Source organism: Ascidia mentula, chromosome 6 (assembly GCF_947561715.1).
Source record: "Ascidia mentula chromosome 6, kaAscMent1.1, whole genome shotgun sequence".
Classification (NCBI taxonomy): domain Eukaryota; kingdom Metazoa; phylum Chordata; class Ascidiacea; order Phlebobranchia; family Ascidiidae; genus Ascidia; species Ascidia mentula.
This window is the reverse complement of record NC_138571.1, coordinates 3,442,035-3,469,947: the sequence shown is the minus strand read 5'-3', so window position 1 is coordinate 3,469,947 and position 27,913 is coordinate 3,442,035. Positions and strand designations below refer to the sequence as shown.

The 27,913-nt window shown below is 34.9% G+C and overlaps 2 protein-coding genes across 2 annotated transcripts; one reads left to right on the top strand and one right to left on the bottom strand.

Annotated features, from left to right (window-relative positions):
* Positions 1-798: 798 nt before the first annotated feature.
* LOC145905999 (uncharacterized) lies at positions 799-19,961 on the top strand. Its single transcript, XM_082993374.1, has 44 exons — positions 799-1,037; positions 1,207-1,291; positions 1,695-1,781; positions 2,011-2,213; positions 2,295-2,446; positions 2,732-2,897; positions 3,375-3,485; positions 3,621-3,741; positions 4,090-4,263; positions 4,385-4,493; positions 4,865-4,907; positions 4,992-5,101; positions 5,368-5,486; positions 5,885-6,067; positions 6,303-6,425; positions 7,366-7,526; positions 7,954-7,993; positions 8,212-8,263; positions 8,594-8,647; positions 8,821-8,927; positions 9,249-9,404; positions 9,742-9,941; positions 10,447-10,538; positions 10,639-10,734; positions 11,228-11,311; positions 11,508-11,695; positions 12,002-12,116; positions 12,172-12,269; positions 12,383-12,431; positions 12,610-12,727; positions 12,934-12,970; positions 13,352-13,596; positions 14,202-14,327; positions 14,659-14,776; positions 15,124-15,302; positions 15,469-15,577; positions 16,139-16,298; positions 16,775-16,911; positions 17,309-17,472; positions 17,800-18,001; positions 18,403-18,504; positions 18,780-18,932; positions 19,278-19,395; positions 19,613-19,961. The coding sequence occupies exons 2-44, from the start codon at positions 1,220-1,222 to the stop codon at positions 19,666-19,668; spliced, it is 5,289 nt and encodes a 1,762-aa protein (XP_082849500.1). The 5' UTR covers positions 799-1,037; positions 1,207-1,219; the 3' UTR covers positions 19,669-19,961.
* A 127-nt stretch (positions 19,962-20,088) lies between these two features.
* On the bottom strand, positions 20,089-27,598 carry LOC145906001 (centrosomal protein of 95 kDa-like). Its single transcript, XM_082993376.1, has 14 exons — positions 27,445-27,598; positions 27,254-27,382; positions 26,373-26,591; positions 25,984-26,065; positions 24,667-25,222; positions 24,275-24,402; positions 23,530-23,652; positions 23,347-23,393; positions 23,061-23,212; positions 22,638-22,842; positions 22,137-22,363; positions 21,633-21,860; positions 21,097-21,315; positions 20,089-20,616 (listed from the first exon to the last, which is right to left on the bottom strand). Exons 1-14 carry the CDS (start codon positions 27,470-27,472, stop codon positions 20,428-20,430), a joined length of 2,532 nt encoding a protein of 843 aa, XP_082849502.1. The 5' UTR covers positions 27,473-27,598; the 3' UTR covers positions 20,089-20,427.
* Positions 27,599-27,913: the final 315 nt, after the last annotated feature.

Below are 27,913 nucleotides of genomic sequence, written 5' to 3'. Positions count from 1 at the left end.
ACAGCGCCCTGCTACATGTCTGCTGGCTTTTCATAGTTCCTCTACAAACAGCACGAACAAGGAACAACAGCGGAGCTTCAATAGGCGATAGGAAAACAGCTTCAACAGAGCGGAAACTTATTTTGGTGATTTGGAGAAATACGTTTGTCTGCAGTTCGGACGGCTTCGGAAACAGTCGGAAACTATTCACAGAAACAATAATTAATTTTGTCAACTGCTGCAACCAAACTATAGAATATCAAAACTCTTTGATTAAACAACCCCAAAACACAATCTTTAAAATATCATTGAAGGGTTTCTGCTAGCGGGATTTTAAACAAGTTTGGTTTAAAACTCACTATCAATAAACCAGTGAATGTCGTGTTTTTGCAAAAAATGCACATTGTAATGACAATAAATCACTTTAAAACATTTTAGACTGTTATTAACCTGCAATATTAATTAGTCTTTGGTCAAATTTAATGCAATGATTTTAGTTCATTAAATACATCCTTTAGGTGGCGGCAAAGAAACTGGACAGATCTCAATTACTGCATTGGTATCGAGTTTTCCTGTGAACAAATATGTAAAATTTGCTCGTATAAGTGCATAAAAATGGTTGTTTCAAGCTACACAAATTACTTTGATTTGTTGTGCAATATGAATGATTGTTAAATGCATTCTTAGAAGACAACACGGTGAGTTAAATAACCAGTTTTAGTTTGTTTATGATAAGGGTTAGGCGGATGGATACCAATGTTTCTTATATCCATCCACCAATCCGCTCATTTTGAAAAAGTCTTTGCTCTGAAAGGTTGTGCATATACGTGTGCCGTATGCTGCAAAAATAACAAATGTAATTACATGCATTAAGAGGCTGCAATGGGGGTTTACCCCTTGTGACCTGTAGTTAACCAGTAATGATTCATAAAATCAATATCTGAGGTTAGTACAAGCCTACAAGGTTGCTGCAATATCATCCAAAGCCTTTCCTAATGGTTTTTTAATGCATTTATTCAGCCATTGGTCCTTCCCAAAGAAATACAGCCATCATTTAGGTATATGCATATACTCAGTGTATCATTTTAATTAGTCCCTTTTGGTTACAATCACACTTTTTTGCAAATATCATGAAGCACCATGACAAATTTAACATTTCGTTAGCAGAGCTTTAACATGATCTGTGGTCAAAATGTTGGTCAATTACACATTATTTAATTTTTGCAGGTCCAAATACGTAATGGATAATCAGAACAATGATGGAAATGAAATGCTTCTGCTTATGAATGGACCCCTCGACCAATTTGGGAAGGTACTGAACAATGCTAAACAACACATGCCAGATTGGAAAAAATGTTGAAAATTTACCGATAAACTGTGCAATATAAATTAGCTGTTGCAGTAACATGCGAAAAACATCGTCCGCGCAATTAACACACTTTCCAATCTGGCATGTGTATTTGTTTTTGATAAAATTGTCAACTTTGACTGCTTGAAGCAGTCCTTCCTGGCAAATCTCATATGGTCTCATAGAATTTGTGTCGCATCAGTGCACCATGTGTACCTTTCCTTGCTGTCGGTAAACAAAGTATATGACATCAAAAGCAATTGTGTGAAGTTGCACTTGACTTCAACACAAAAACTTCAACCAAACTTACGACAGGATAAAATGAGAATTTTTTCTTTTCTCTGTCACAAAATCCCATCTTCTGCAGACGCAAGCAACCAATCAGCAATACATCCAGTTGGCACCGACAACAGACGCACAACAATATGTTGTTCATCAGCCCAACCCAACTATGGTTTGTAAATATAGAAACAGTAGACTGGTTTTTGACTTCAGTGTTTTCTATATTTCCTAACTTAAATCCCTTTTTTTTGTTAACTAAAAGCACCTGTACAAATTATAAAATTCCTCCATAATTTTTCATAAAAAAAGGGTTCATACAAACACAAGTTTTTATTTTAACTGATATTAAACATGTGTATGTGTGTACATACTTGCAACATACTAATGTTCTAATCATAAAGGATTTGGAGAGCCTTGGAGATTTGCTCAATGGTCAACCAATAACGTTTGAAGATGGAGACTTGTCAGTGATACAACGAGATGGACAGCAGTATATTGTCCTGCCCAGTGTTTCGGGGCAAGTTTTAAGTGCAAACGATTTCATTCAACCTGTTGTACAGGAAGAACCAACTATTATTAATCAAGATGTGGCAACAAACACTCAGTAAGGCTGTGAAATATTTTTCGCCTATGGAAGAATAATAAGATGTCGGTTCCCTTCATATAAATATCCATTTTTTCTCAGTTACCTGCAACCGGTTGAGGTGGAATCAAGTGATCTTCTCCAACCAATACAAGAAACCATGGTCAGTGAACCAACATCAACTTACATAACACAACCAGCTTCCAACATCAGCTTACAAACCACAGCAACCACTGCAGTATCCACTGCACAAGGTAAACAAGATTTTTTGTTATGTTCATTGACACGCGAATACTGATGAAAGCAAATGTTAATAGGACTGTGCTTTGTCACTTTGTGTTTTTTCATTGATTTTTCCAATTTATTTCATGGTATATACATATGATTTATCTTGCATTTACTCACATTTGCATGCGAGAGACATTTTTTAACTTGTTTTGTGAAATGTAATAGGTTGATCGTTGCATTTCCTTTTTCTTGTTGTAATTTTATTGAACCACAATGTTTAGTTTATCATACTGTGCCACCTCTTCATGTAGCCACCACATCAACATCAAAACCCGTGGATATAACACTTCTGATTCCGTCTCTCTATCCATCAACATCTGGTGAAACAAACACTCATGTGCGTAAACTGCAATGTATGATATGCCAGTTCGATGCCTCTACTGAAATGGAGTTGGACAAACACATGGGGAGACATAGGTAGGTTTTCTGTGTTGGATATCCTAACAGCCAAAATGATCAAGTGAAAATGGTAAGCTTTTGCATCCTGCAGTACCATTTCTCTTATTTACAGAAGATTCTTTGACCATTTTGAAAGTAGCAATTTTAGACAAACTTATATGCGCCCCAGGTTTTTCAAAAAAAGCGAGTAGCTATTACGATTGTTGCAACGCCAGTCTCGCAGTATGATATGCCAACAGGTACCATAGACCAATCCTGTGTGTTCAAGCACAGTTTTTCGATACTTCATGACATCATAGTAACAAATTATGAAGTCATAATATAGCCACCCACCCCCCTGGAAAAATGAAAACTAGGTGCTTATGTGTACAAGCACTGCAACTGGAAGGGAAATACCCTTACCCTACAAAAAAGAGTATTTTTATATATCAAGTAACGGAGTCCCTATAAATGAAGGTAAATAGAATGGAATTTTAACTGTTTATTTTTTTATAGAAATGAAATGACGGAAGAATTGTACAAAGGTTGCAAAGAATCGTTTCAGAAGAAAACTGCAAAGAAAACTAAGAGGGGAAGGAAAAAGAGAAATACGTGCAAGTTTATCAGGCAAAACATTACTTGTCACTGTGGAGTAACTGCTTGGTCAAATCAGATAAAGCGTATATTCAACAATGTTAATAGGTGTCTTTATGTGTAAATAAAGTAATTGTCATAACATTTGTGACACGATGCTTTTAATAGGACTGTTTCCACACTTTCAACGGAGAATCGCAAAGGTCCGTTCACATGTACTCAGTGTAATCTTCAGATCGCCAAAATTACTGCCTACAAAAGACATTTGAAAGAACATAGTAATGAAAAGGTAATATTACATATCGTTGTGTTCATAGGCGTCGATTTAGGGGTGACTGGGGTGACATGTCACCCCTCACAAACAAACAGGGGTGACAACATGTGTATTGTCACCCCTGGATTTCGTTTAAATTTATTGTCACAAAAACCATATACATGTGTTAAGCTATAGTTTCAAACGACCTGTATTATCGACGCCTATGGTTGTGTTGCACCTGTGCCAGAATTTGGGGTGCCTTTTTGAAAAAAAGTCCAATGTTGTGGTTTGCAAGGTGTGGTGTATATACATAAAGAGTTGAAGCATTAATGTGCTCAAAAAACAACACATATTTTAACCCAACTTCTTACATATTTTCAGACATACAAGTGCAATCAATGCACAGAGATGTACAACATAGAAAGCAACTTGGTTTTGCACCAAGCTATTCATGCGGAGAAAGGTGTGGACGGGTACAAATGTCCATCTTGCAGTCGAAGTTTCCAGCGAATTGCGAGTCTCAAGTCTCATCTTCCGATTCATTTGATAGATGAGGTTGGTTTGTTGTCATTTGAAGACAAAATTGTTGTGGGCAACTAATATGTATCATTGTTGTTGACGAAACAATATTGTTGTTGTTTACTTGAAATTGTAAGAAATATTTTATGGATTTTAGACGATGATATGCACTGAATGCGGTGATGAGTTTACTTTGAAGTCAGAACTTGATTCACACATGGCTCAACATAGACGTGATTTGCAGAAACATTTAAGTGACAGAACAGGTAACATCTGAAACCCAACATTTTTACTACTAAATTTAACCATTCATGCAACATAATGCTTTGGATTAATAAATGGTGTCACTGGTATCAAGATAATGTCTAATCGACTGCATTTAAGATGATAGTCATTTTACTATTATTTTTCATTAAATCCCAAGAGCAAAAGAATTTGTCATTTATAAACACCACAGGAATTGGAGCAATTTCTGCTTCGTGGTACTGACGAATTTTTAAGTTTGGCATAGATTAGATTATATTTATATAAGTGCAGAAACTTTTCTTGATTTCAAATCAAAAGATTACACTGTCACTCATTGCGAGTAATTTTGGACACCCCAACAGCATTTGATAAGATTTTAATGTTTTTGCAGTTCTTGCGGTTGGTCAAGTTCTCCCACATGTCGTTGAAATGAGGTAAGAAGTTGAAAGTGAAATGTGAAAGAACATTATAAATATTTGCTGTTTTCAATGTTGCCATAGTAACACTTTCCATTGCAGGCAGGAAACCAGAAAATATCGGAGAAAGTCAAACCCTGCAAAGTGCAAATATTGCAACAAGGAATTTCGGAAGGAATGTCAACTAAAACGACACATACTCATCCATACGGGTTCGTTATGTTCATATTGTAATAATACTGGGCATGCAGTTCATAACATCCAAATGGCCAGTCAAATATTTCTGAATTTAGTAGTGGATATGCAGCATTATTATGTTATTTTTTGCAAATTTCTTGAACTTTGTGAATTCACAACCATAGAATCACGAATAATTTTGTTTAATCTGTTGAATAAAAATGTGTTCGATTTTTTTATGGAGGGGATGTTTGCCACACAAATATATCTTTAAACTTTTGGTCAATAAATGCTTTTTCAGGTGAAAAACCCTTTGAATGTAATTTATGCGACAAAGCGTTTAATCAGAAAAGTGCTCTTCAAATTCACATGATGCTGCATTCGGGGAAGAAGCCGTACACTTGCCCCCATTGTCCTCAGGTTCCTACAATTTTAACAAATTTCCGATTTATTTTTGTGTTTATTTGTAATTTTTTTGAACCCAAAGAATGTTAGAAATTGCTTTCCAACTATGACCTCATGTACTGGTTTTTTACTTCATTCCACAATTTTAGTTACTTTCCTAACATAAGCATGACATATTGATAGATGTGGTTTGGTATGACAAAAACTTCAAAACAAGTAAACTATATTATGCAAATACTTGTCAATATTACAGTATTGACAAATTATTGTTTTCACATTAAGGAATCTGTAGTTCCATAAAATATCTTAAACAATTTCCTTAACCACAAAGTTGTTTTTATTCCCACAAATTTGATTATTGCACCTCACAACATTATTGCACTGATTATAAAACCATGTTTCCTCAACTTTAGCTTTACACACAACGGGGAAATTTACGAATGCACGTCGCCCGAGTTCACTCGAAAGTAACCAACAGATTCCAGTGTGAAGAATGTTCGTGTGTGTTTAAGAAAGTTGGAAATTTGAATGCCCACATCACGAAATATCACCAACATCCTGAACAACAAGACCAGGATGATGATGGGAATATTTCGGTTTGTACTCTATCTAGGATTATTTTATATTTTTAACGTGTTGTTATGTTGTGGAAAAAATGCTTTTTTAATCAAAATTACACAATATTTTTTTGAGTTAGTTACAATTGTTGATGCTTTTCAAAAGTAACTTTGAATGTTTTTTTGGCTTTAATCATAAAATACATGAATATTTTATTTGGCTACAGATCAATTGTACAGAATTGCAACAATTTCATTTCTTTTTTTCTGTTAGAACCCGCAAAGCATCTTGTCGATGTTAACGGAAGATATGATCAGTGCTAGTGAATCACAGAGAGGAAAACCTGTTGCCAAGGAAGATCTTGATGTCATCCAACAGTTGCTAAGGAGTTTAGATGTGAGTTCTGATTGTGTTAAACATATTTAATAGTTGTGTGTCTTGCTTAAAATGGATTATTATACCGACACAGTGGCGGATCTAGAAAAAATACGAGGGGGGTGTTCGGTTTCGGTACCTAATTAATGAAGCCATTAGCTGCGGTTACAATTTTTTTCGGACATTTATCATGCTGTAATTTTTTGTCAAAATCTCTGTGAAAACCAGAAAGTTTATAACCTTTACCTAAAAACCGCATCGCACTTGCACTTTTACGGAACACTTAGTATTGTTACCAAACATGTTGCATTGTTACCAAACAAGTGTCATGTTTTGTCAAGGGCAAAATGCATTTTTTAATGGCGACGATGTTGCGATGACAAGCGGTTTTCTTGTGTGGAAAGTCAATTAGTTTAGTTGTTGAACACGTTGCCAATATTACGCATGTTGAAAACAACTGTTAGCCCTTGCATAGGTGCAAAATACATATTTGCACGTTTGGCCACTGCATGCAACATACTTTTTATTTGTATGTTTTCTTGATAACATAAGCCCACATTTAATTCCTTTCAGATAACACCTATATTTAAACCTTTTTTTCAAAGTCGTGGTAATGAAACTACGGCGCAAGCACTACCGCAAAATCTCCCATCGAGTTTTCCACAGTGTTACCATTGCGTAGTCCAGGAAGCCACTGTTTATGTAACGATTCACACCAACACTGGCTTTCGTATTTTGCAATGCTCGACCACAATTAACCTTAGTTTACAGCAGAAAATTGGGAATTCCCAATAAAATGTCGACCCCCACCCCGTCTAGGACGTGGTCTTGCACCACCAAATACACATCGATGTAGTATGTTAAATAAACTTTTCAATCTTCCCGTTAAAAGTGCATTAATTCCAGCAAAATTGAATCAATTCTTGTTTTTTGTTTAAAATTTGTTATGTGTTTATTCCAGGACGGTGAAAATTCAAACTCTGCAAATTTAACTATGGGTGTAGCTGATAGTTTGATGAGCCAAGAACTGGACAATGATATCGTACAGCAAGCATTACAGGATAGTGGAGTCGACCACACGAGGTCGCAGGAATTAAATGAGTCTGGTCAAACCAGTAACATGTAAGTTATTATCCAAACTTTGAAGGTTGTTTTTTGTCTTTACCGTTGTTCTTTTAATCTTTTTTTTCATTTTCCTGGCGATAATTTTTTTCATAATTGCTTGGAGTACACAGAAGGATAATTTTCTTGATACATTGTGATCCAAATATAACTGTTTCCAAACTTTGAAAGCTGTTTTTGTGTCTTTAGCTTGATCGGATCCTTTTAAATCTTTGTGATTTTTCTCGCTTAATTTGTGCACATACAAATATATTTTTCATGGCATGTTTTTAAGTAACATTGTCTTGTATGTTGTTGATGTCACTCTTGCACAGAAAGATTTAAACCTTCAAACTATGTTGTATGTTGAAATTATTTTTTAGTTATTACTAGTGTTAAACTTGTGTAGAAATTTATTCAGTTTGTAAAAGTTAGTTTGATTTTTCAGTTCAACAAGTGGGATGACTTCAAATGCTGAAATGCACATGGTAAGTTCTAAATGTTTAGGGCAAAAAACTATATAATCATGAAAGTTTCTTAATAATAATTGATAGATATTTTTGTCATCATAATGGCAAGAATAATTAAGTATATAAGTATTGTTTTTAAAACTGGTATGTTGGATAACTTAACTTCGAAAAACGAACGTGTGTATTTTAGTTGTAAGATCAGTTTGCATTATTTATATGTTTGTATTATATTTCAGAGCAACCAAGATGTTACAACAACTTCCAGTGGCTCATTCCCAAGAGAATATGGTAAAAAAAAAACCTAAAATGATATGTTGTATGCATTCACCCTATATCTGCTGCATGTGGTCATTTGTGATATTATTATTATACAATTCTGTAAACTTGACTTTTCTCATCTTGCAAAAGCTTGCATCGTGAATTGTGATATTTATTTTGTTTTTGTAATGTAGATTCTGAAGTTATATGCTGCACGTATTTGTTTGTATTTTTGTTGCATAACTTCTAGTGTATCCTTAACATAGGCTTGGTTTATCTGGGTGATTATTTTTATTGTACAAGCTTGCAATTTTTCCATTTTGTAAGTGTAGAGAATTCTAATTTTTGTTGTTTGTTCAGTGAATGATCAAAATATGGGAGTTCCCCAACCCTCTGACAAGCAACGAAAATCAGGTTTGTTATTGGCGAATGTTTATTATTTAAAAATATTCATTTTAACTTCTTTATGTTATTTCAAAATAAAATAAAATTTACTTGCATGTTATTGGTGATAATTTCTGTTTTCTCAGTAAATTTATTTTACTCTACTTTGTATTTGTTTCTCAACCATAATTAAATGTTTCCAGTTATTTCTGGTTTATATTATCGTGGTTCTGGTCACCCTGGTGAACCAATGTGGAAAGTTAGAAAAGTTGATGGAATAAGATGGCATCAATGCATGCATTGTCCAAAGGTGATTGGAATTCATTGTATTCTGCTGTTGTCCTCCACTTTAACTTTATTTTAAATTCAACACATGTTTCTGTTGACGTGTAAACACATATTGTGCTTGATTCAACAAACTGTCTTTTATTGAGAAATTTCACCTTTACAAAATTTAAGGACTGTAAAGGTTGCTGTTTAACTTCACTATAATAAGAACCAAATAAAATGCTAAAAAATTCCAACAAGCTTGTACAAAAGTTGGAATATGTATTTCATGTTCATAAATTAACTAAAGACAAAAACATTTGTTTTCAAAAACAAGCTGTAATAACAAAAATTTCTTTTTCAGGAGTTTAAGAAGCCGAGTGATTTGGTCCGCCATATTCGAACTCACACCCAGGAACGACCATTCAAATGTTCAAAATGCCACAAAAGTTTTAGCGTCAAAACTTCACTCACTGCTCATGAACGAACCCATCTTGGGGTCAGAGGTTACAAGTGTCAGGTATAAATAAGTGATAATAATAACATAATAATAACGAGACAAATTCTCAAATAAATGTGGGGGTGTTGCGGTGATAAGACCTGTTGAGTTAAAACTGTAATTGTGCACTTAACTGATTAAAACTGTGGTTTTTACATGTGATTTGCAAATTATGTTGTAGCAGTGTTTGTTCATGTGATTTGTGCTGAAATTTTGTTGAGTCATAACATAATCAATGACATCGGCAGGTTTTAATTAACATCACTTTGTTTTTTGAACCTAAATACAGTGCAAGGAATTTCCAAAATCTTAATCAGCAATTTTATAAAAACGATTTAAGTTTATTTATGTTATTTAGATTTGCCAGAAGTCTTACACTACCTCTGGAAGCCTTAAAGTTCATCTTCGAATGCACACTGGAGCCCGTCCGTTTAAGTGCACGATGTGCGATATGAGTTTCCGAACCACTGGACACCGCCACAACCACATTCTCTCCCACATGAGAGGGCGAGCTCACACAAGACCTCACAAACGTGACAAGAAAGATATTTTCCAAATGTAATTTGAGATTTGACGATTTAACTTTTTTGTCTCAATTATTAAAGTTTGGTTTAGTTTAATGAACTTTGACTTGAATCCACATGAAAATGTAAATAAACAATAGACATACTAAGTTTCAAACTGAACATGACCAACAGGATGGTTAACAATACTTTCAAGCACAGACAAATAAAATGAAGGATTGGAACAGATAATTCAAAAAGGACCAGAATTAAAAATTCTAGTTTGTTGACAATAGATCAACACTGTATAAAAATTATTTCTTGGTTTAAAAATGTTAAAATTTACAACCTCTTATGTTTGTGACACTGTTTTTTGAGAAAGTAGAATTTTGGTTCCTAATTTTTTTTAATTTTTAAACATTGTGTGTTTCTTGGTTAAATGTGGACCCAAACTTTTTTGTTTTCAAGTATACGAACAGCAGAATAAAATCCTTTTAGAGTAAATGATGACTTAACAGTTTTCATTGTTACAAAACAAAGAGTAAAATAAATGTTTTCAGGTTTACTTCACAACACCGGACTCCTGACCCAGCCCCACTCCAGCAACCGATTCTAATCACAGAAAATGGAGAAATTCAACCCAAAGAAACCGGTTAGATGAAAGAACAAAAAAAAACAAAAATATTTTACACAAAAAAAGGAAAAATTATCCATTTAAATCATGGTGTCTGACATACAGTTTTGTTGTGTAGAATCCGAAAATCCAGAAAAAAACTACAAATGTGTAACTTGCAACAAACAGTTTGGAAAGTCCTGTCATCTTGAGCAACATATCAGAACACATACTGGTAATGTATTCATTGTTTTGTGTGAATGCTTGTGTGTATAAATACTAATAACGCATTGAGAGCTTGTTTTGATTTTTCCCAAGTATCGTAACCCACGATAATTAAAATGTAACAGTGTTTGTGTTTCTGTATGCATTGAAACCTTTTCCTAATCAAATTTAAAAGTAAAATCAGTTCAATTTGAATTTATTGTTAAATAATCCTAGACATTGTGGTGAAAAAATATATTATTCAAACAAGTCTAACAATAAGTTAGTGTTAATGCACTAAGACACTGATGATGCTCTTAGCAAAGCGAAATATATTTGTTTAATTTAACAAGACTGACAGATTTCAGCCTGAAACGAAAGTTTCTTAGATAGTGGATATATTTAAAATAAGGTGGAAATCACCAGGGCCACTTGCAGCAGAATGGGGGAATTCCCACAATCAATTCACAAGCATTAATGTTAATGGTTGTAGATTTTGAACCAATTGAAAAATTATTTTCCAGGAGAAAAACCGTATGCTTGCACTCAATGTGGAAAGTCATTCATTTCTCACAGCATTCTGAAAGCCCATCTTACCACACACACTGGTGTGTAATTCAAACATTTTAAAATTTTTTTAATTTTTGATGGCTTAATCAAATTTTTTCACAGTTTTAAACATGTTGAATAAAATATCTATTAGCTAAGTATGTACAAATAATTTAGATTTTAAAGCAATACTTTATGATGCGTTAAAATTTAGATAAGAAAATTTGCCAACTTGTGCTTATCTCAATCCTGCAGGTTTAAAACCATTCCAATGTTCAATATGTGGGCAATCGTTTGCTGCTAATGGAACTTTAAAACGCCACATGTCAAGTCACAGCATGAAGAGACCGTTTATGTGCCCGTATTGTCAACGGAGATTTAAAACAAACTCGACATGCAAGAAACATATCGAGACGCACAGAAATGATGTCAATTCAACACAGGTATTTCATCCACTAAATTTACTCAGCTACCAAGAGAAAAAAGTCATCTTAATAGTTGGGCTTGACACTTGTATTGAGTAGAATTTTAAAAGAAAATTTCTAAATTTATTATTTTTTACCAATAATTGATCATTTTTAACCATCAGTTTTGCTGCTTATGTATTTTTCCTGTACATTTCTTATCTATGAATAATATACATGTGTTTCTTTGAATATATGACAGTTTGGTTTGTGCTCTTGTCACAATCTTGAATTCCAGGTCTTCGGAAATTGACAATAACATTGTTTTATTTAAACTACCCGTAGTTACCTCAGTCGCTAAGCGACAACACAAACAACCAATCAATGCAACAAGAGGAAAACTTTCTGGCAAACTCATTGGATAATGGGATTTTGTTCCACATAAGCAACATTGATGAAGGTAAGATTTGAGGGATGGAGAGTTTTAAGGTTAATTTTCCTTGTGTTGTTTGTAGAGGGTGATGCAGCAGGGGAAAACCCATCGAGTAGTGATGTCACAATGATGAATAGTGATGACACAGTTGAGTTTCACAATGACCCAACCTTGCAGCAGGTAAATAATTATTATAAATCTTAACGTGATATTTTATTTCACATAATTTTCATTTCATAAAACTTTGAACTGTTTTTACTTTTTTAATTAATTTTTTTCCTAACTGTTTTCAGGTTAATCCAAATATGATTCAAAATATCAACAAGTTGTCCCATTTTAGAAGTAAGTTTTTTGTTCGTATATTATTGTTTAATTCCTTAGCTGTTATGCTTGTTTAATGCAGTAATATCAACATCTAAAATACTTTTACCTTTGATATATTGCTTTTCCTTTAAGTTTTGTAAAATTGCTTTCAAAATGTTTAAATTGTTTTTCCCACAATGCCATTCACCTTTTCCAGTAAATCAAACCTCGTCTGACCTAAAACAACAAGATGGGGAAATTCCCCAACCTGCTGCTGATGATACTGTGGTTGAAAATGTTGATGTTTATCAGGATCAAGATTTGATTTCAACAGAGTAAATATTCAGATTTTATATCTTTTATTATTAAACATTACGGACAATACGATAGTAAGAATACATGTTTGGATCTAAATTATAATCAAAACATTCTGAAACATTGATTGTGAGAGTTATTGAACATTTCTTACATAATATATAATTTTTTATTGTGTAAATTTTACTTTTTAATCTCAAATTTATGTAACTTTGTTTTGTTTTAGACCAAAATCTTCACAAGATGGGGAGTTTGTATGTCAGGTAATTATTTGTAGTGAATGTGCCAGAAACCTGTGTTGCAAACTTTAAGTTGGAGTTTTACCTGCTTTCACAATTCTCTGTTTTCTCACACTCCCCGTCTATTTTCATTACTGAAATACTTTGGGCAAAAAAAAACAATGAATGAACAAATCTTCATAGTTTCATTTGACCAACATTTTCCCAAAATCCTGTTATGCTTCTTTGTTAGATGTACGTAAACATTTAAACACTCCTTCATTAACCTAAAGTGGAATAAGAACAAAATGATTGACCGAGTCAACAGATGATGAACATTTCTGTTTGCAAATTAGTCTTTTACCTTTCATGTATTTTTCTCTTGGTTATCTTTCTCATAACAACATTCAATATATTTTCGCACAGGGTTGTTGTCGTACTTTTGACTCCGAGGAAGAAGTGGAACAACATGTAAAGGAGGAACAGAAATCCCTCTCGAACAATCAACTACTCTGTCCAGCATGCGGACATTCTCTCGACTCACAAGAGTCGCTCGTGAGCCACGTGATCTCACACAACAGCGCCACCAAGTTGTCGTGTCATGTTTGTAAACTCTACTTCAGCAACAGGACGGCCTTGTCGAAACATCAACAGCATCACTCCCGCATCAAGTAAGTTTTGATCTTTATTCTTTCTGGACAGACAGGTATCTTAGATCAGTGCTTCCCAACCAGTGGATCGCAACCCATTGGTGGGTCGAGAAGCATTTCTAAATGTTACAGTTTTCTATTAGATCACGAAAATTGCATGTGTTCACATTGTTTTTTTTCTCATTAAATTGTTTTTAATTCGTTTGGTCATATCTCATTGTGGGTCGCACAATAAAACTTGCATTAAAAGTGTTCAAACAATATCCACAATATTAAAACAGATCATGTAAGCCTTTACTATCCTTTGGTCATTTCTGATTGTTTTCAAACTTGCACTTCCAGTAATCATAAGTTAATATATTTATCACAAGGTGTTGTTGAACAAAGAGATTGACTGTTAGCAGGGCAAGTTTAAACCAACTTAACTATGTAAAGTTTTGGCCAATTGAAGCTTGAGTTAACTCCTTGAATGCAAAACAAGTGATAAATTAACATCAATACTGCCATGCATGAAAGACGTGAAGTTGTATTTTAATCATTTTCCTTGTTTGAAATACTCGAACCTTGGTACTACTGTACTGTGTGATGAAGGAAATACGTAAGAATTTTTGTATTATTTTTTGCAGCAAACAAACATGTGCAGTGTGTGACCACGTGTGTGATGATAGTGTCGAGTTACTTGATCACGTCAAACTTCATCACCCGAGTGAAGTCGAGGAAGTGAAGAAAAAAATTGTGGCCAGAAGAAAACGGTATATTTCTTACTTAAGAATGATCTCGTGTGAACTCGCGGCGTAAATCCATTTTTATGTTTTAATCTAACCTAAAAGTTAATGAATAAACATAAACCTTTTTCCTAAATTGGCGTTTTTTTTTAACGCAACGTTTTCGGAATCTTGTTCAATGCTTAATAACAAAATGTCTTTTGTTATTTTTTTTTAAAACAGTGTCACATATTGAATTACAGGATGCACAGTTTTTTGCCTGGTTCCTCTTTAGTTTTTAAAGTTCGGGGATTTCCGTTTTCAAACAATTTAAATATGAATGTCGATTGCGATAACTTGCATTGTTTCTTTTGCGCAGATCTGGTTTTTATCGTTTGTCTGAGGAACAAAGTGAAATTCTCGAGAAAACAGACCCGAGTCAAAACATGACCTTGTCTGAAAGAATTTTGTTGGACGCGGTCGCTGAGAAGGACAAGGTAATGCTGAGACTGTAACCTGTGGTCCTGTTTGCAAAGTTGATTTTATAATATCTGGCTCTCTGCCACACTGTTATGCATATATGTGTAAATTTCCCCAAATGTCAATCATCGGTCACGAGTTAAAGTTTTTGGAATATTTATTAAAATTTTGGAAACGTTGCAGTTATTTTACAAAGCGTAGAGCCAATAATATGAATTCTGTCAACTGCAATCCAATGGCCACAGTTTCGACCTGTAAGGTCTCATCAACTTTAAATTATTGGGCATATCGCTGCCAGTTCCAAAAACATTCCTTGTGTTTCACCAAAAAGTCACGACTCTTAAGCTACCGGATGTGACCCCAGGTTACACAAATGAGAAACAACCAACGCGGGAAATACAAGGAGTTTGAGACGAACGGACCACTTTACGCCAACGCCTGTGAGTTTTGTCCCAAGAGTTTCCGTAAACCGAGTGATCTCGCCCGCCATATTCGGACCCACACAGGAGACAAACCGTACAGCTGCGATATTTGCGGGAAGTCGTAAGTAGACGGTTGTCATGGTTGCGCGGCTAAAGTTTCAAAACCAACCATTTTGCAGTAAATTTCCGCTTCAATCCAACAATGACTAACTGTCATGTTTTTACGATAAACCTCTAAAGGAATCGTTACTTGAGTAAAGCAATTCTGATCCCAACGTTGTCTGCAGATTCACTGTCAAGTCAACCCTTGTATCTCATCAAAAATCCCATCTACAGAGGAAAATGTTTCGATGTCACATTTGTGACATGATGTACGCTGCCAAATCAAGTTTGAAGGTCTGACTTAAATATTGTTTTGTTTTTTTTGTTGTGGTGAAGTCCACAGTTTGTTTACTTCAGTGATTCTCAACCTTTCCAGTAAAATTTCAAACAGCTTTTACGTCTAAATCTAGACTAATATTTAGGTTAATTAAAAAATATATTAAATAAAACAGAAAAAGTAATAATGCAAAAGTATTCACTTCGTACGAAAATATATTTGAAGTGAAAATAATGTATATTTGGGTACCGGTAAAAGCATATTGCTGACCAGCTGTTGAGAAACTCTGCATTAGATAATTTTAATCAGATGTCACAGAGAATCCTTTTGTTTGTTCATAAAGTTAAAACAAATTTATGTCTTCTGCAATATTAAAAACCACCTTCTTGGTTCGATTAATATTTTCAATTATTACAGTTGAAATGGGTCTCGCAATTTAAAATATAGACCAAAACAGGACAAATCGTATTAAGATAGTCTTTTTGTAGATAAAATACAGGCCATGCATTTCCGTGGTGTGCACAGTATATAAGTACATAAAGCAAATTCCTTAATACTGTTGAATACTTATCTTCCAGGTTCATATGCGGTTACACACGGGAGCGAAACCTTACAAATGTCCACATTGTCCGGCTACATTCCGAACCTCAGGTCATCGTAAAAATCACATGACCGTCCATCTTGTTTATCCGAATAAACCGAGGGCAGAAGATGAAGAACAACAGGAACTAATCGAAGGTCAGTATTGGATTGTTTTGCTGTGCGTACTTTTCTAAAACTTTACTTATTACCAAAAAACACAATATACTGAAGAACGCTATAACTGATTTGCTCATAATTCTGAGAATAAAGAGACTGGTCCAGACTATGATGGCATAAGTTCTTGCCGAAACATTTTTTTTTGCATGAAACATGACAATGTTGACAATAGTATGAGCCAGTCTCTTCATTCTCACAACAATGTACTGACCATTGTGTATTCCAATTTAACATAATCGTGACATTCAATTTAGGTTAACATATTAAGATCAATTTCAAGTTATGGTTGTTCACTCACAGGACAATGCAAGGGTATTTAGGTTGACATAATGAATTTGACCATTTCTCACATTCAAAAGTAAAACACAGGGCGTTAGGTATTTATAACATTGGAATAAAACACATCGTTGCATGACTTACCCTGCAAATCTCCTAAACTATAGATAATTTCACAGAAGCTACATCGACTCCATCAGTTACCACAACAACCAATGTCCAATCTACAGCTGCCACATCACAATCAACTGTAGTGTGGCCGGATGTGACGTTAACTGTTCCTGTTGATAGTTTTCTCAGCACAGGATTATTCCAGGTGAAAACTAAACCAAAGAGACGCTAGACGACAAAACGTTTTTTTCCAGTCGACAAAACTTCAAACGCAAATAACTTCGCCGTTTTTCAACGGATTGCTAGCTGCATAGAATGACATGCATTTTCTGAAAATATAAAAATTAAAAAATTATTGGCTTTTATCGATTAGTGTTTCTTTGTTGAAAACTAACCCGGGTAGAAACCAAATTTAAAGTTTTTTTCACATTTCCGAGTCTGCTGCATTGTTTATTAATCCAATATATTTTCTTGTACACTATTTGTAATATCACTTTTTTCATTCAAACGTTTGACTGCTGTGATTATTTGAACATGCCTTAGATTTGTAGGCACCAAAACCATTTATCAGTCTTTTTATTTTTTAAAAATTTGTTTTACAGCAACCAGAATGTGAAAATCCTTCGATTCCTGTCCAGCTCCAAAGCCACAACCTCCAATTATCAACCGATGATCCTAACATTACCCTTCAAATTGACCCAGTCTTACTTCAACAAACCATACAGGAATCACAGAGAGTTCCAATTCAACACCAACAACAAACACAGTAAGTATCCCGTCCACTATAATCTCCAGTAGAATTGCCACAAAAAAAGGAGTCGTGTTTAAATGCAAACAAATTTTAAATGTGAATTTCGACCTGTGTCACATGCATGTTAGACAAAATGTTTGTGAATAAAGAATGAAAATGCTTGGAAATTTACCCAGTTTAATAAATACACTCCAGTACAGGTTGTCACCATGGTGAATTAGCTGAAAAAACATATTTGTTCTTGTGTGTTATTAATAATATTTTTTGCAATTGCCAAAATACTTTCTTTGATGCAAATTAATGCATTGATTTATAAATTATTCCATTCTGCTTGTATTTCAGTTCCAACATTGCATCGTTTCAACAACAATCTACCTGGCCAGCCCCCAATGTTGTCATACAACCCGTTAACAATATGTGTCTGCAATCACTTGCTCAGTCAGGCATGACCGACACTACAGCGACTTCAAGTGACGATCAAGGTCGCCCTCTACAGGAAATTAACATCGCTGTTCCTTCTAGTTTAGCTGGAATAACTCAGCAGGTGATAATTCGTGAGATGCAGAGATTCACGTCACTAAACATTCCTGAATATGTTGAGCTGTTGGATGGCAAAAATATATACATTCCTGTAATACATTTCCTTAATTGAACAAACTGTGCTCATACTACTATCATGATATCAACCTACATTTGTCATAGTGCTTATAAGATTATCAGATGTTTTACAATTCTGAATCTGTAAAAATGGCAAGAAATAATTGGCTTGAATACCTGACAAATAAAAAGACACAGCTTCATTGAGTTTTGAACTCACAACCATGAGTATTTCTGGAGCTACATGAGCTCGGCGATCACAACTTATATGGCAACAAAACTATTTGATCCAAAAGTTTTTGTCTGTTGTAAAATTTCTTTCATCAGTTTTTCTCATTCCATCCCCAGATCCTACAGAGTCCGGTAGTTTTGAGTAATAATGGAGGGATGGTGGAAAGCAACAAGAACCAGGAAGTTTCCCTTAATCTCAACAACCCTGGGATTGCTCAGGTAACGTGTCGGTTACACCACAAATCTAATCAACTTGTTCTTAGATCTAAGCACTAAATGCAGTCTTACAAACATTGTAACATTGTCTACATGGAAAAGTTGTATTAAATTACAAGCCAGCACATTTTGTCAATCCATTATTAATGTTGCCAGGCACAGTTTTCATACCAAAAAACTCTTTTGCCATTAGTTTTTGATTTAATATCCACATATCGGTTGTCATACCACAACCCTCATCAAGATGTACTTCTCAAACATCATCTTTCCACTTAAAGGCTGTCCAACAGTTCATGGCAAGTATTCAACAAACCCCAGATGGTCAACAACCCCAGCAACAAGCTTGTTATCGAATTCAAAATCAGGATGGGAGTGGAACGTCACAAGATCTTACGCTCACCTTAAACTCACAAGATCTCATAAACAACCAGGTTTGTAGTTCAACTATTTTAACAATATTGTTCCCTAATATTGGAGTGACCATTGTGAGCATTTATGCTTGATAAGAAACCCCATTTTTTTAAAGTAAATATGGTGTGAATACTTTGAAAGACGATTGAACATTATTTACACTGATAAGTAAAGCAAATAAAATGAATTTTGTAAGCTGCACTTATGAGACCTTGCAGGTCGAAACAGTTGGCCATCTGTATGCAGCTCACGCAAATTATTAATACTGTTGTGCATTTTATTGTTTTATGAAAAGTAATCACTTTAAATAAAAGAAAAAATCTCTGTACTAACTTCAGGTATAATTATGTGATTTTCATATTCAGGGTGTTTTTTCACTTCCCACACTCACCTTAAGCAGTGAACCACATCACACAGTTGCTATGGACAACCAGTCGTCTGTGACAACCGAACAAAATTCTTTCACAACATTTTCAAGTTCAGGTGAAACATAATTTTTGTGAAGTCATATTTTTCTCATGCATTTGTTTCTGGTGTACGAAAAAAGATAGAGATGACTTCATACAATTATAAATGTATTTGAAATTTGTTTTTTCAAAACTTAGCGAGTGTGTGATCACTTTTTATTGTTTATGAAATCAATTAAATTTGTCCCATGTTGAAATATTCTAAAATAAATACTTTGCTCCTTTACATCCAGATTCTACAACGTTGTCAATGGCAGCATCTACAACAATGAGTAACTTAACAAGTTAGTCAGTTGGAAAATAATGGAATTGTTTTCACGGTCACCGACAAACCTTGAATAATATAAATTTTTGAAAATATAAAAATGTTTGTCAATTATTTTAGTATATTTCTGAAAATATTGCGAATCCACATTTTCCTAACAGGGACAAATGATGTGTTTAAAACAAAAACATGTTGTTTTTCAAGGATCTGAACAATGTGTGTTTTTTTGTTTTTCTTGCCAACTTGTGTTTGAGTTTTGCTCAATCGTTTCAGTTCACACTGTGGTTTCTGCATCATTTTGTTTAGTTTCAAATACAAAAAAAATCAAAATGGCCGATTGTTGATTTTTACACATTAGCATCGAACTTACAGCTTCGTCACTAATTCAGCTTTTTGAGCAAATGACAATTTTATCTGTACAACAGAAGTCGATTAATTAGACAAACATTTATTTGAGTAAAAACACATTTCTATAAAATCTTGTGCAAGAATAAAAATATTTCACAGACAATAACATAAGGTGTGTTGGCACAACAAGTTTTGCAAATAAAGTAAAAGTTTGAAGCATCGGGGGAATGTTGGTAATTTACTAATTGTAGACTTGATATGCTAAGTTACATTGGCCTGTCGTTGGCAATTTATTTGTCTGTAAACATGCAATCTAAAATTGGGAATTCATAAAAATCTTGGTCATCAATCCAACAAAAAAATACTAACTTGGCCATCTACCCCTTAGCACTACACATCATGTAGCACACAATGCAAAAACAATAAAAAAAATCATCACATTGACTTGGCCAATGAACTATCAAACTTGGCGTTGTATGTGGCCAGTTGAAGTTGGCGACGAATTCGATCCGCTTCTAACTCCCGGAAGTAAACCTCCTCATCATCTCTTGTAATTCTTTCCTGAAGATCAGAGATCTCGCGTTCCATCTTCTGACGCAAACCACTCTTCATCTTTCGAAGAAGCTGAAAAAAGAATTTTTACTACATGTTCAACACAATTTCACATTTAAACAAAAGCACACAAATTATTGCATTATTGCATTTTGAACGAACTTACATGACATACAATTTATACTGATTGTGCTCAGTACAGTACACAACTGTGCATAAGGTATATACAAGGTTTGTTGAAAAAGTACAACAAGGTTTATTAACAATGCCTCTAACACAGTGCTTCCCAACCTTTTTCAGTTCGCGACCCACTTTTAATGCAAGTTTTATTGTGCGACCCACAATGACATGTGACTAAACGAATGAAAAACATTTTTTTGAGAAAAGAAACAATGTATACACATGCAATGTTCATGATCTAATAGAAAACTGTAACATTCAGAAATGCTTCGCGACCCACATGAAATAGCTTCAGGGTCGCGACCCACTGGTTGGGAAGCACTGCTCTAACAGTAAAGTTGTTAATTTACCCATAAATAGTCATTATCTCACCTCTGTCTGTGCTTTGTCCCTCACACGTAATTCCTTCTTCTCATCGTCCAAAGTTTCTGCAAGGATCGCAAACTGATCTTTGTAATAATTCTCCAATGACGCAATTTCATTCTTTTGCCTCGTTTGTTGGACTTCCCGTTTATCCTGTGCATATTTGCGGAGTTCTCTGAGACGAGATCTCTGGATTTCGAGGCCTTCCTCAAACAGATTGCGGAAAAGCTGCAAAAATTCCAATAACATACAACAACATTAGAATAAACGTTTCTTAACAGGTACATTTGTCAAGCTTTCTTGGTTAAAAAGAAAAATATATTTTTATATGAAAAGATTTTTCAAAGAAACCAAAACAAAATGTGGAAAATGAAGTCCCCAAAATCAGCCCCTTAAATAATCAAAATTGTATAAACTTCTTCAGTGACTGCCATCAAATAATGAGTACTTACTCAAGTTGAGTTATTAAACTGTATTAATAAAAAAAACAAAGCAGATAACATTTGAATAAACACGAGTTATCAGAAATTTCAGGTTACTGTTACCCTTTCTTCCTTCGTTCTTCGTTTCAACATCCGCGCCCTCATCTGCAACTGATAATCGCGATAATATCGACGAACTCTCGCAGATTGTTGTCGTTTGTCCTTTACAGTACGTTGGGCCTCCCTTCTTCCTGATTTTCTTTCCTTTGCATCCCTCACCCTCTGCGTGTGCTCATGTTCTCGCCTCATGATGTCAGTGAGAAGTTGGTGACGATTATGAGTTGCTTGAAGCTAAAAATGAAAAAGTAATTCAATCTGTTTATGAGAAAATTGTCATTTAGGCAGCAGGAATCAGCCTGTTTGCTAGGTGGTGCCTACGGAAGTCTGAAATCTTACAATTTGTTGAATTCCCTTTATTGTAACAATAGACCAGATACGTATTATGCAGATCAGCTCAGGCAAATTTAATTGTAAGACACACATATTCATATTGTGATGTTCCTTAAATTTAGATCAAGGACATTTTTAATTGAGAAATTTAGAAAGTTAACGATGATTTAACCAAACCTGTTTTTCATTGTGTCGTTTTGCTTTCTGGTGTTGGGATTCCCGAGAGGTGAGAACTTCAATTTGACGGAATTGTTTTTTCCATGCATTGTTAAGAAGATGAGAAGAAAGTTGTAATCCCGGGAATTCTGAGATGAGGAGAGGAAGAAGATCGTGCTCCCCGATCTCAAGATTGCCATGGATTCTCTTATCAGCAGGAATTGGATGCCGGCGGGGAGTTTTCCGGACTAAGAAAAAATAAATGATTAAATCTCAGAGTTAATAATGCATCAGTTAAAGCCCACAAGTGAGGAAGGCCTAATTAATGTTAAGTAGTTTGATGCCAAATATGATTTATATACTTATTTTTGGAAAAAAACAAAATAGGTCTCAAACAATGTGGTTCACTTGACATTTTTATGAAAGACATCAACATTCCATATTGCAGTAAAAATATATCAGACCAAAATCTTAAAATTTGGCACATTGTGATACAAATGCTAAAACCTGAAATGTATTTACCAACAGGACTTTGCCAACTTTTCCACTTGGCTGCAGAAACAAGATCTTTTTTCACACCAGATTTCTTCACTGGTTTTCTGTTGGATTTCATCCTGGAATTAAAATCCCTCTCTGTTTTCTGAGCTTTTTTCATGAGAGGTTTCATCTTATCACGCTCAGACTCCTCCACTTCCTCGAAATGATCTCGATAACTCTCCGACAAAACCTGTAATTATATTTTAATAAAAGCGATCATCCACGAATGAATCATATTTATGAGAACTGTTAATGAATATTAACCAACATTTCATTTGACGAGACTTTTTCAGGGTTTAGCCCAGCAATTGACCAAACACACAAATATCTTTAAATTTGCAAGAAAAACACAATTGCAGCAACAGGTTTTTTTACTAAACAAGTGAATTATATATCCTTATATATGACCTTGTTCTTCAGGTTTTGCAACTCTTTCTCTCGCTGGAGAACTTCACGAAATTCCTTCAGTTCCTTTGCAGTTTTCGTGGAAATTGTGTCTTCAAAACGAACATTTCTTTGAAGGGATTTTGGTCTGGTTGATTCTTGAGAAATTTGAGATTCTGTTGACGCAAATCAAATGGCTGTATCTTAGTTTCTTATGTTCGTGGAAATTTCACAATAAAATACATTTTAATGAATGCAAAAATAAACTCTGGTAATAAAAAGTAAAATTAAAATATACTGACTGACTGACCTGTTGGTTCTTGACTAGCAGGAAAACTTTCATCCATTCCAGTGTCTCTATATCAAGTTTTGCAAACATAAGTTGTCAAGATATTTCAATGGTATTTTAAGAATAAAACAAATAAACATTTAGTTGGAAAGTAGCTGAAACAAAAGTATTGACATGAAACAAATACAATGGTTAAGATCTCACCTAGGCAAGGAATCAGTTTGTGGAGTAACAAAATACTTTTCCCGAATTTTGCGGGACTCATCGACAGTCTTCTGTAGGTTGTTCAAAAGTGCCACCCAATCCCGCTGGGGTGAGCGCTGTTGTCTGAAATTGAAATAGATCCACCAAAAATGAGTATTTTCAGAAAGGCAAAATATTTCCAAACAGTCATACACTGCATTAATAACCTGTACACACAATATTATGTACAAATACATAAAAGGTATATACATACATATGAAGAAATTATATTGCCCTGGCAATTATTTTAAGTATCATACAAATACATACATATATATAATTATACCTTGTCATAGGCGCCTAGTTTTCATTTTTCCAGGGGGGGGGCGGCTATATTATGACGCCATAATTTGTTACTATGACGTCATCAAGTATTGAAAAACTGTATTTAAATTTCAATGAGTGAGACGTATTAGCCAAAAGGGCGGCGTTAACGATGAACACACGAGATCGGTCTAAGACACAACCAATAAGTACCAGTTGGTATATCGTACTGCGAGACTGACGTTGCAACAACCCATGTCAGTTACGTAAGCGAAACTAGGTCAACGTATTTTGTGTGCGTCGTGCAAGAAACACATTGTTTTTAGGTATTTTTATCTTCGAACGTTACGGACAGACGCGCGTAATAGCCACTCGTTTTCTTTTTTTTTAAACCTGGGGGGGCGCCGCCCCCCCTGCCCCCCCGGACTAGGCGCCTATGTACCTTGTTTGAGTGGCTCCTGGAGATTTTTCTATGGAGGAAATACTTTGTAAATCTTCGTCGAGAACAGGTTTGGGAATTCCATCCGGCTCATCCACACCGGACGATGATGCAATGCTACTGGATGATTTCTACAAAATCATCCAACCATGAGTCAATAGTATTAATAGTATATATAAATAATATACGAGCGTCACCAACTTTTTGGGATATCGAACTGGCCAATTGTGGTGACACATGACACTACACAAAACACAGATTAAAACATTGTAAATTTATGTAGAAAAAATAGCCTGCTCTGCATGGTGGTAATTTATCTGAAATTCTTGATTTTCTAATCTCTATCCCATGTTTTTGTATAAAAAGAGTTTATATGTACAAAGAAATTTACCGACCTCACTGGGAGCAGGTCTTCTGTCTTCAAGCACAACAGATGGGGGTGCAGACGGGGTATCATCACTAGCCATATCACTAACACTAATCCCAGAACCTTTATCTGAACTTTCTAAAACCACAACAGATCTGCTTTGTGGGAGTTTTCCACCAAGCTCCTCAATAGAAAACTCCCTTTCTGGTACTTTGGAATCAACCTTGTATGTGGAGCGTAAAGTTTCAGGTTCATCAGTTTTGTCGATTGACCTTGACGAGGGTTTATCAGCATCAGATAAACCCAATTGTTTGACCTGTGTTTCTGCCAATCTCAAAAGTGACTCTGTGCGGTCATTGGTTGTTTCCATGGTAACAGTTGTATCAAAGTCAGTTGACCCCAGTGTGTGTTCAGAAATGGAGGTGACAGATTTCAGTTCGTGCCACTCCACATCTGGGGAAGTTGATTTTTCCAAGGGAACAAACTTTTCATCATCCATAAAATTTCCAGATTCCTTGTGTGACATTTTTTTGTCCAAAGCAATTAACTCAGCTGTGTTGGTGGAAGAGTCCAATACTGTGTCACTAAAAAACGATGAACAAAGAATGAGTCAAAATGCATGTTTTCATTTCAGTACTGTGCCCATGCTTATGGTTCATACTGACCAGCAAACATGTTTGTCTTTCATGAAAAACTAAGTAATTATTTGAGTGAGAATACAAATGTTTTAAATAAAATTAGCAACATCGATAAAATATTATTGTGAGTTTGTTGTAAGACAACATTTTTGTACCCATAGGCGTCGATTTCTTAACGTTTTGTAAAATATTAAGGGTGACATTTCCAGTTTTAGAAACACGGAAAAAATAATTTTGTCAGTCGTATCGCCCTAAGCATCGGTAAACGACGCAAATTCCGTTTCGTGTCACTTTGTTGCGTAACAATCCACGAGACACTTGTGTTTGTCATGATTGTGACGATGATAATACAGGTCGTTTGAAACTTGCTTAACGCATAATGTAATGTATGTGGTTTTTCTGACAATAATTTTTAATTTAAACGAAATCCAGGGGTGACAAAAAGTGATGACTAGGACTGGCCTAGATTTCAACTTAATCATCCAACCAAGATGTTTTTTTTTAATATATAATATATTTCGCCTATGCGGCATCCTTAGTATTCTTATTCAAATAGAACCAATCCAAGTCATCAGTGGGAGATCCACGCTTTTTCATAAACGTTTTTATATGACTAGAGGTGACAATGCATGCTTTGTCACCCCTGTTTATTTGTGAGGGGTGACATGTCACTCCAGTCACCCCCAAATCGACGCCTATATTTGTACCTGTCATATCTCCTTTCTCTGGGACCCCAAGTGTGTGCAAGATGTTTTTCACTCATCACATCAGAATCAATATCTCCTTCATCTAAAAAAATATAACCTGAAAAGTTGAACTAACCCAAGTAAAAAAATATTGATTATTCAAAATTTTACTAATTAATGTGATGTCATACTTTTATCACATATAATACTAATATCTTTTGGAACAGGGTTTCCATTTCAGGAAAGAAAAAGACATCAACACATACTTATTTATGCAAATATGTTAATAAATATATTTCCAAAGTGGCAATGTTTTTTGAACTTTTCCTCATGCAACAAAAGTAAACTGTAATCTGATATTAGTCCTAGTTTTTTCACCCATCCATGACAGTCATCAACCAATCACTTACCTCCGCTGTTCAATCCATTGCTGATCTGGTCAAGCATAAACTCAAACAAACCATCTAAAATTTCAAGCAAGTTGTAAATGGTGGTCGGATCACCAGCAACGATGTAGCGAGGTGAAATATGGGATAGATCAACATGAAGGTAATCGTCTGCAAGTGTGTCAATGACACATGCCATATTGTGCTCTTGTGCACAATATGTAGTGCAGTCAGCCAGGATCCCTGCATTAAAACAGAAACAAATAGATATATACAAATTATAACGTGTAACAAAAAACAAAACTATCCGAGTGCAAGGCAAACAATAAATCATCTTTACGTTTACACATTTACAATCATGACAAAAAAATTCCCATGTGCAGTAAAAAAAATTGGCATGCAAACAAAAAAGTTGAAATACAACTTGCACGTGCAGCTGCCATACTCTGCAGACTGGACCCAGGTAAGGACCTGCACAGTGAGGCAATTCTGCCAATCATGTAATAGCATAAAACATCACACAACTTTGTAATTTATGTGTACAGTAATCAAATGCTGGATTTCAAAACCCCCAAAAATATGGAATCAGTTCCACATTGAAAAGTTTGTTGTTTGTGCGCTGGATTTTTTTCGTTTTTCCGTATGTTAATGCACAAGCGACTTTTTATTGCATGGATTGTTGACAAATTTTCGCTATAAGGAGTGGGGATAAATCCTCCACGACAGTTTCTTCAGTCTGGATGGAGTCGCGCACTTTTGCAAAAATTTACCGATAATCCGCGCAATATTACTGAGCTAATGCAATAACATACGAAAAAATGTTGCGATCGTCCGTTCAATTAACGATTGTCGAAACGAAATCCTCTGCGCAAAAAACAAACTTTCCAATCTGGGATGATGTTTACCAATTGGCAGCTCTCCCATAACAGCATTATACAGAGTCAGAAAGAAATCACTGGAACATTGCAGTAATTGATCAAGTTTGATGTTGAGGTCGCATTTTACTGACATGGCATTTGCTAATCGAAGAACGTCTAAAATAAACAGGCAATTAAAACAACAAAATTTCACCAAAAAAAAACAATTCCGAACGTACCTCGTTCTGTAATCACGTCCATTTTCATGCGGTCTTTTTTCTTCTACACAATGCTCGCGATGCTTTTGCGGTACTTGCAGAACGTTGTTTGATTCATTTACTTACGATTTTCACAAATCTCGAGTAAGAGATTCTGTTCAAAAATAACCGCTTCAAATTTTTAATTTACGAACGTTTAAGGGGATTTTTTTGACATAGAAATCACACGCATTGTAGCCACAGGAAAATACTACTACACCGGGTAGCCACAAAGCTACGTCATAAACCTGTGGTTCTCAACCGGTGGGCAGTTCCACCATAGAATACTAAAACATGGAATGGAAACTCTTTTCGTCACGAATGAGTAACACTTTACGCAAAATGAAAAATGCATTGGGTTAAATGCGATTTTGGCGTTTTTCGCCGGCGAAAAACTCCAAGTTAATGTAACCACAAGAATTTATTTAAATGTAATTCAAGTAGTTTCATC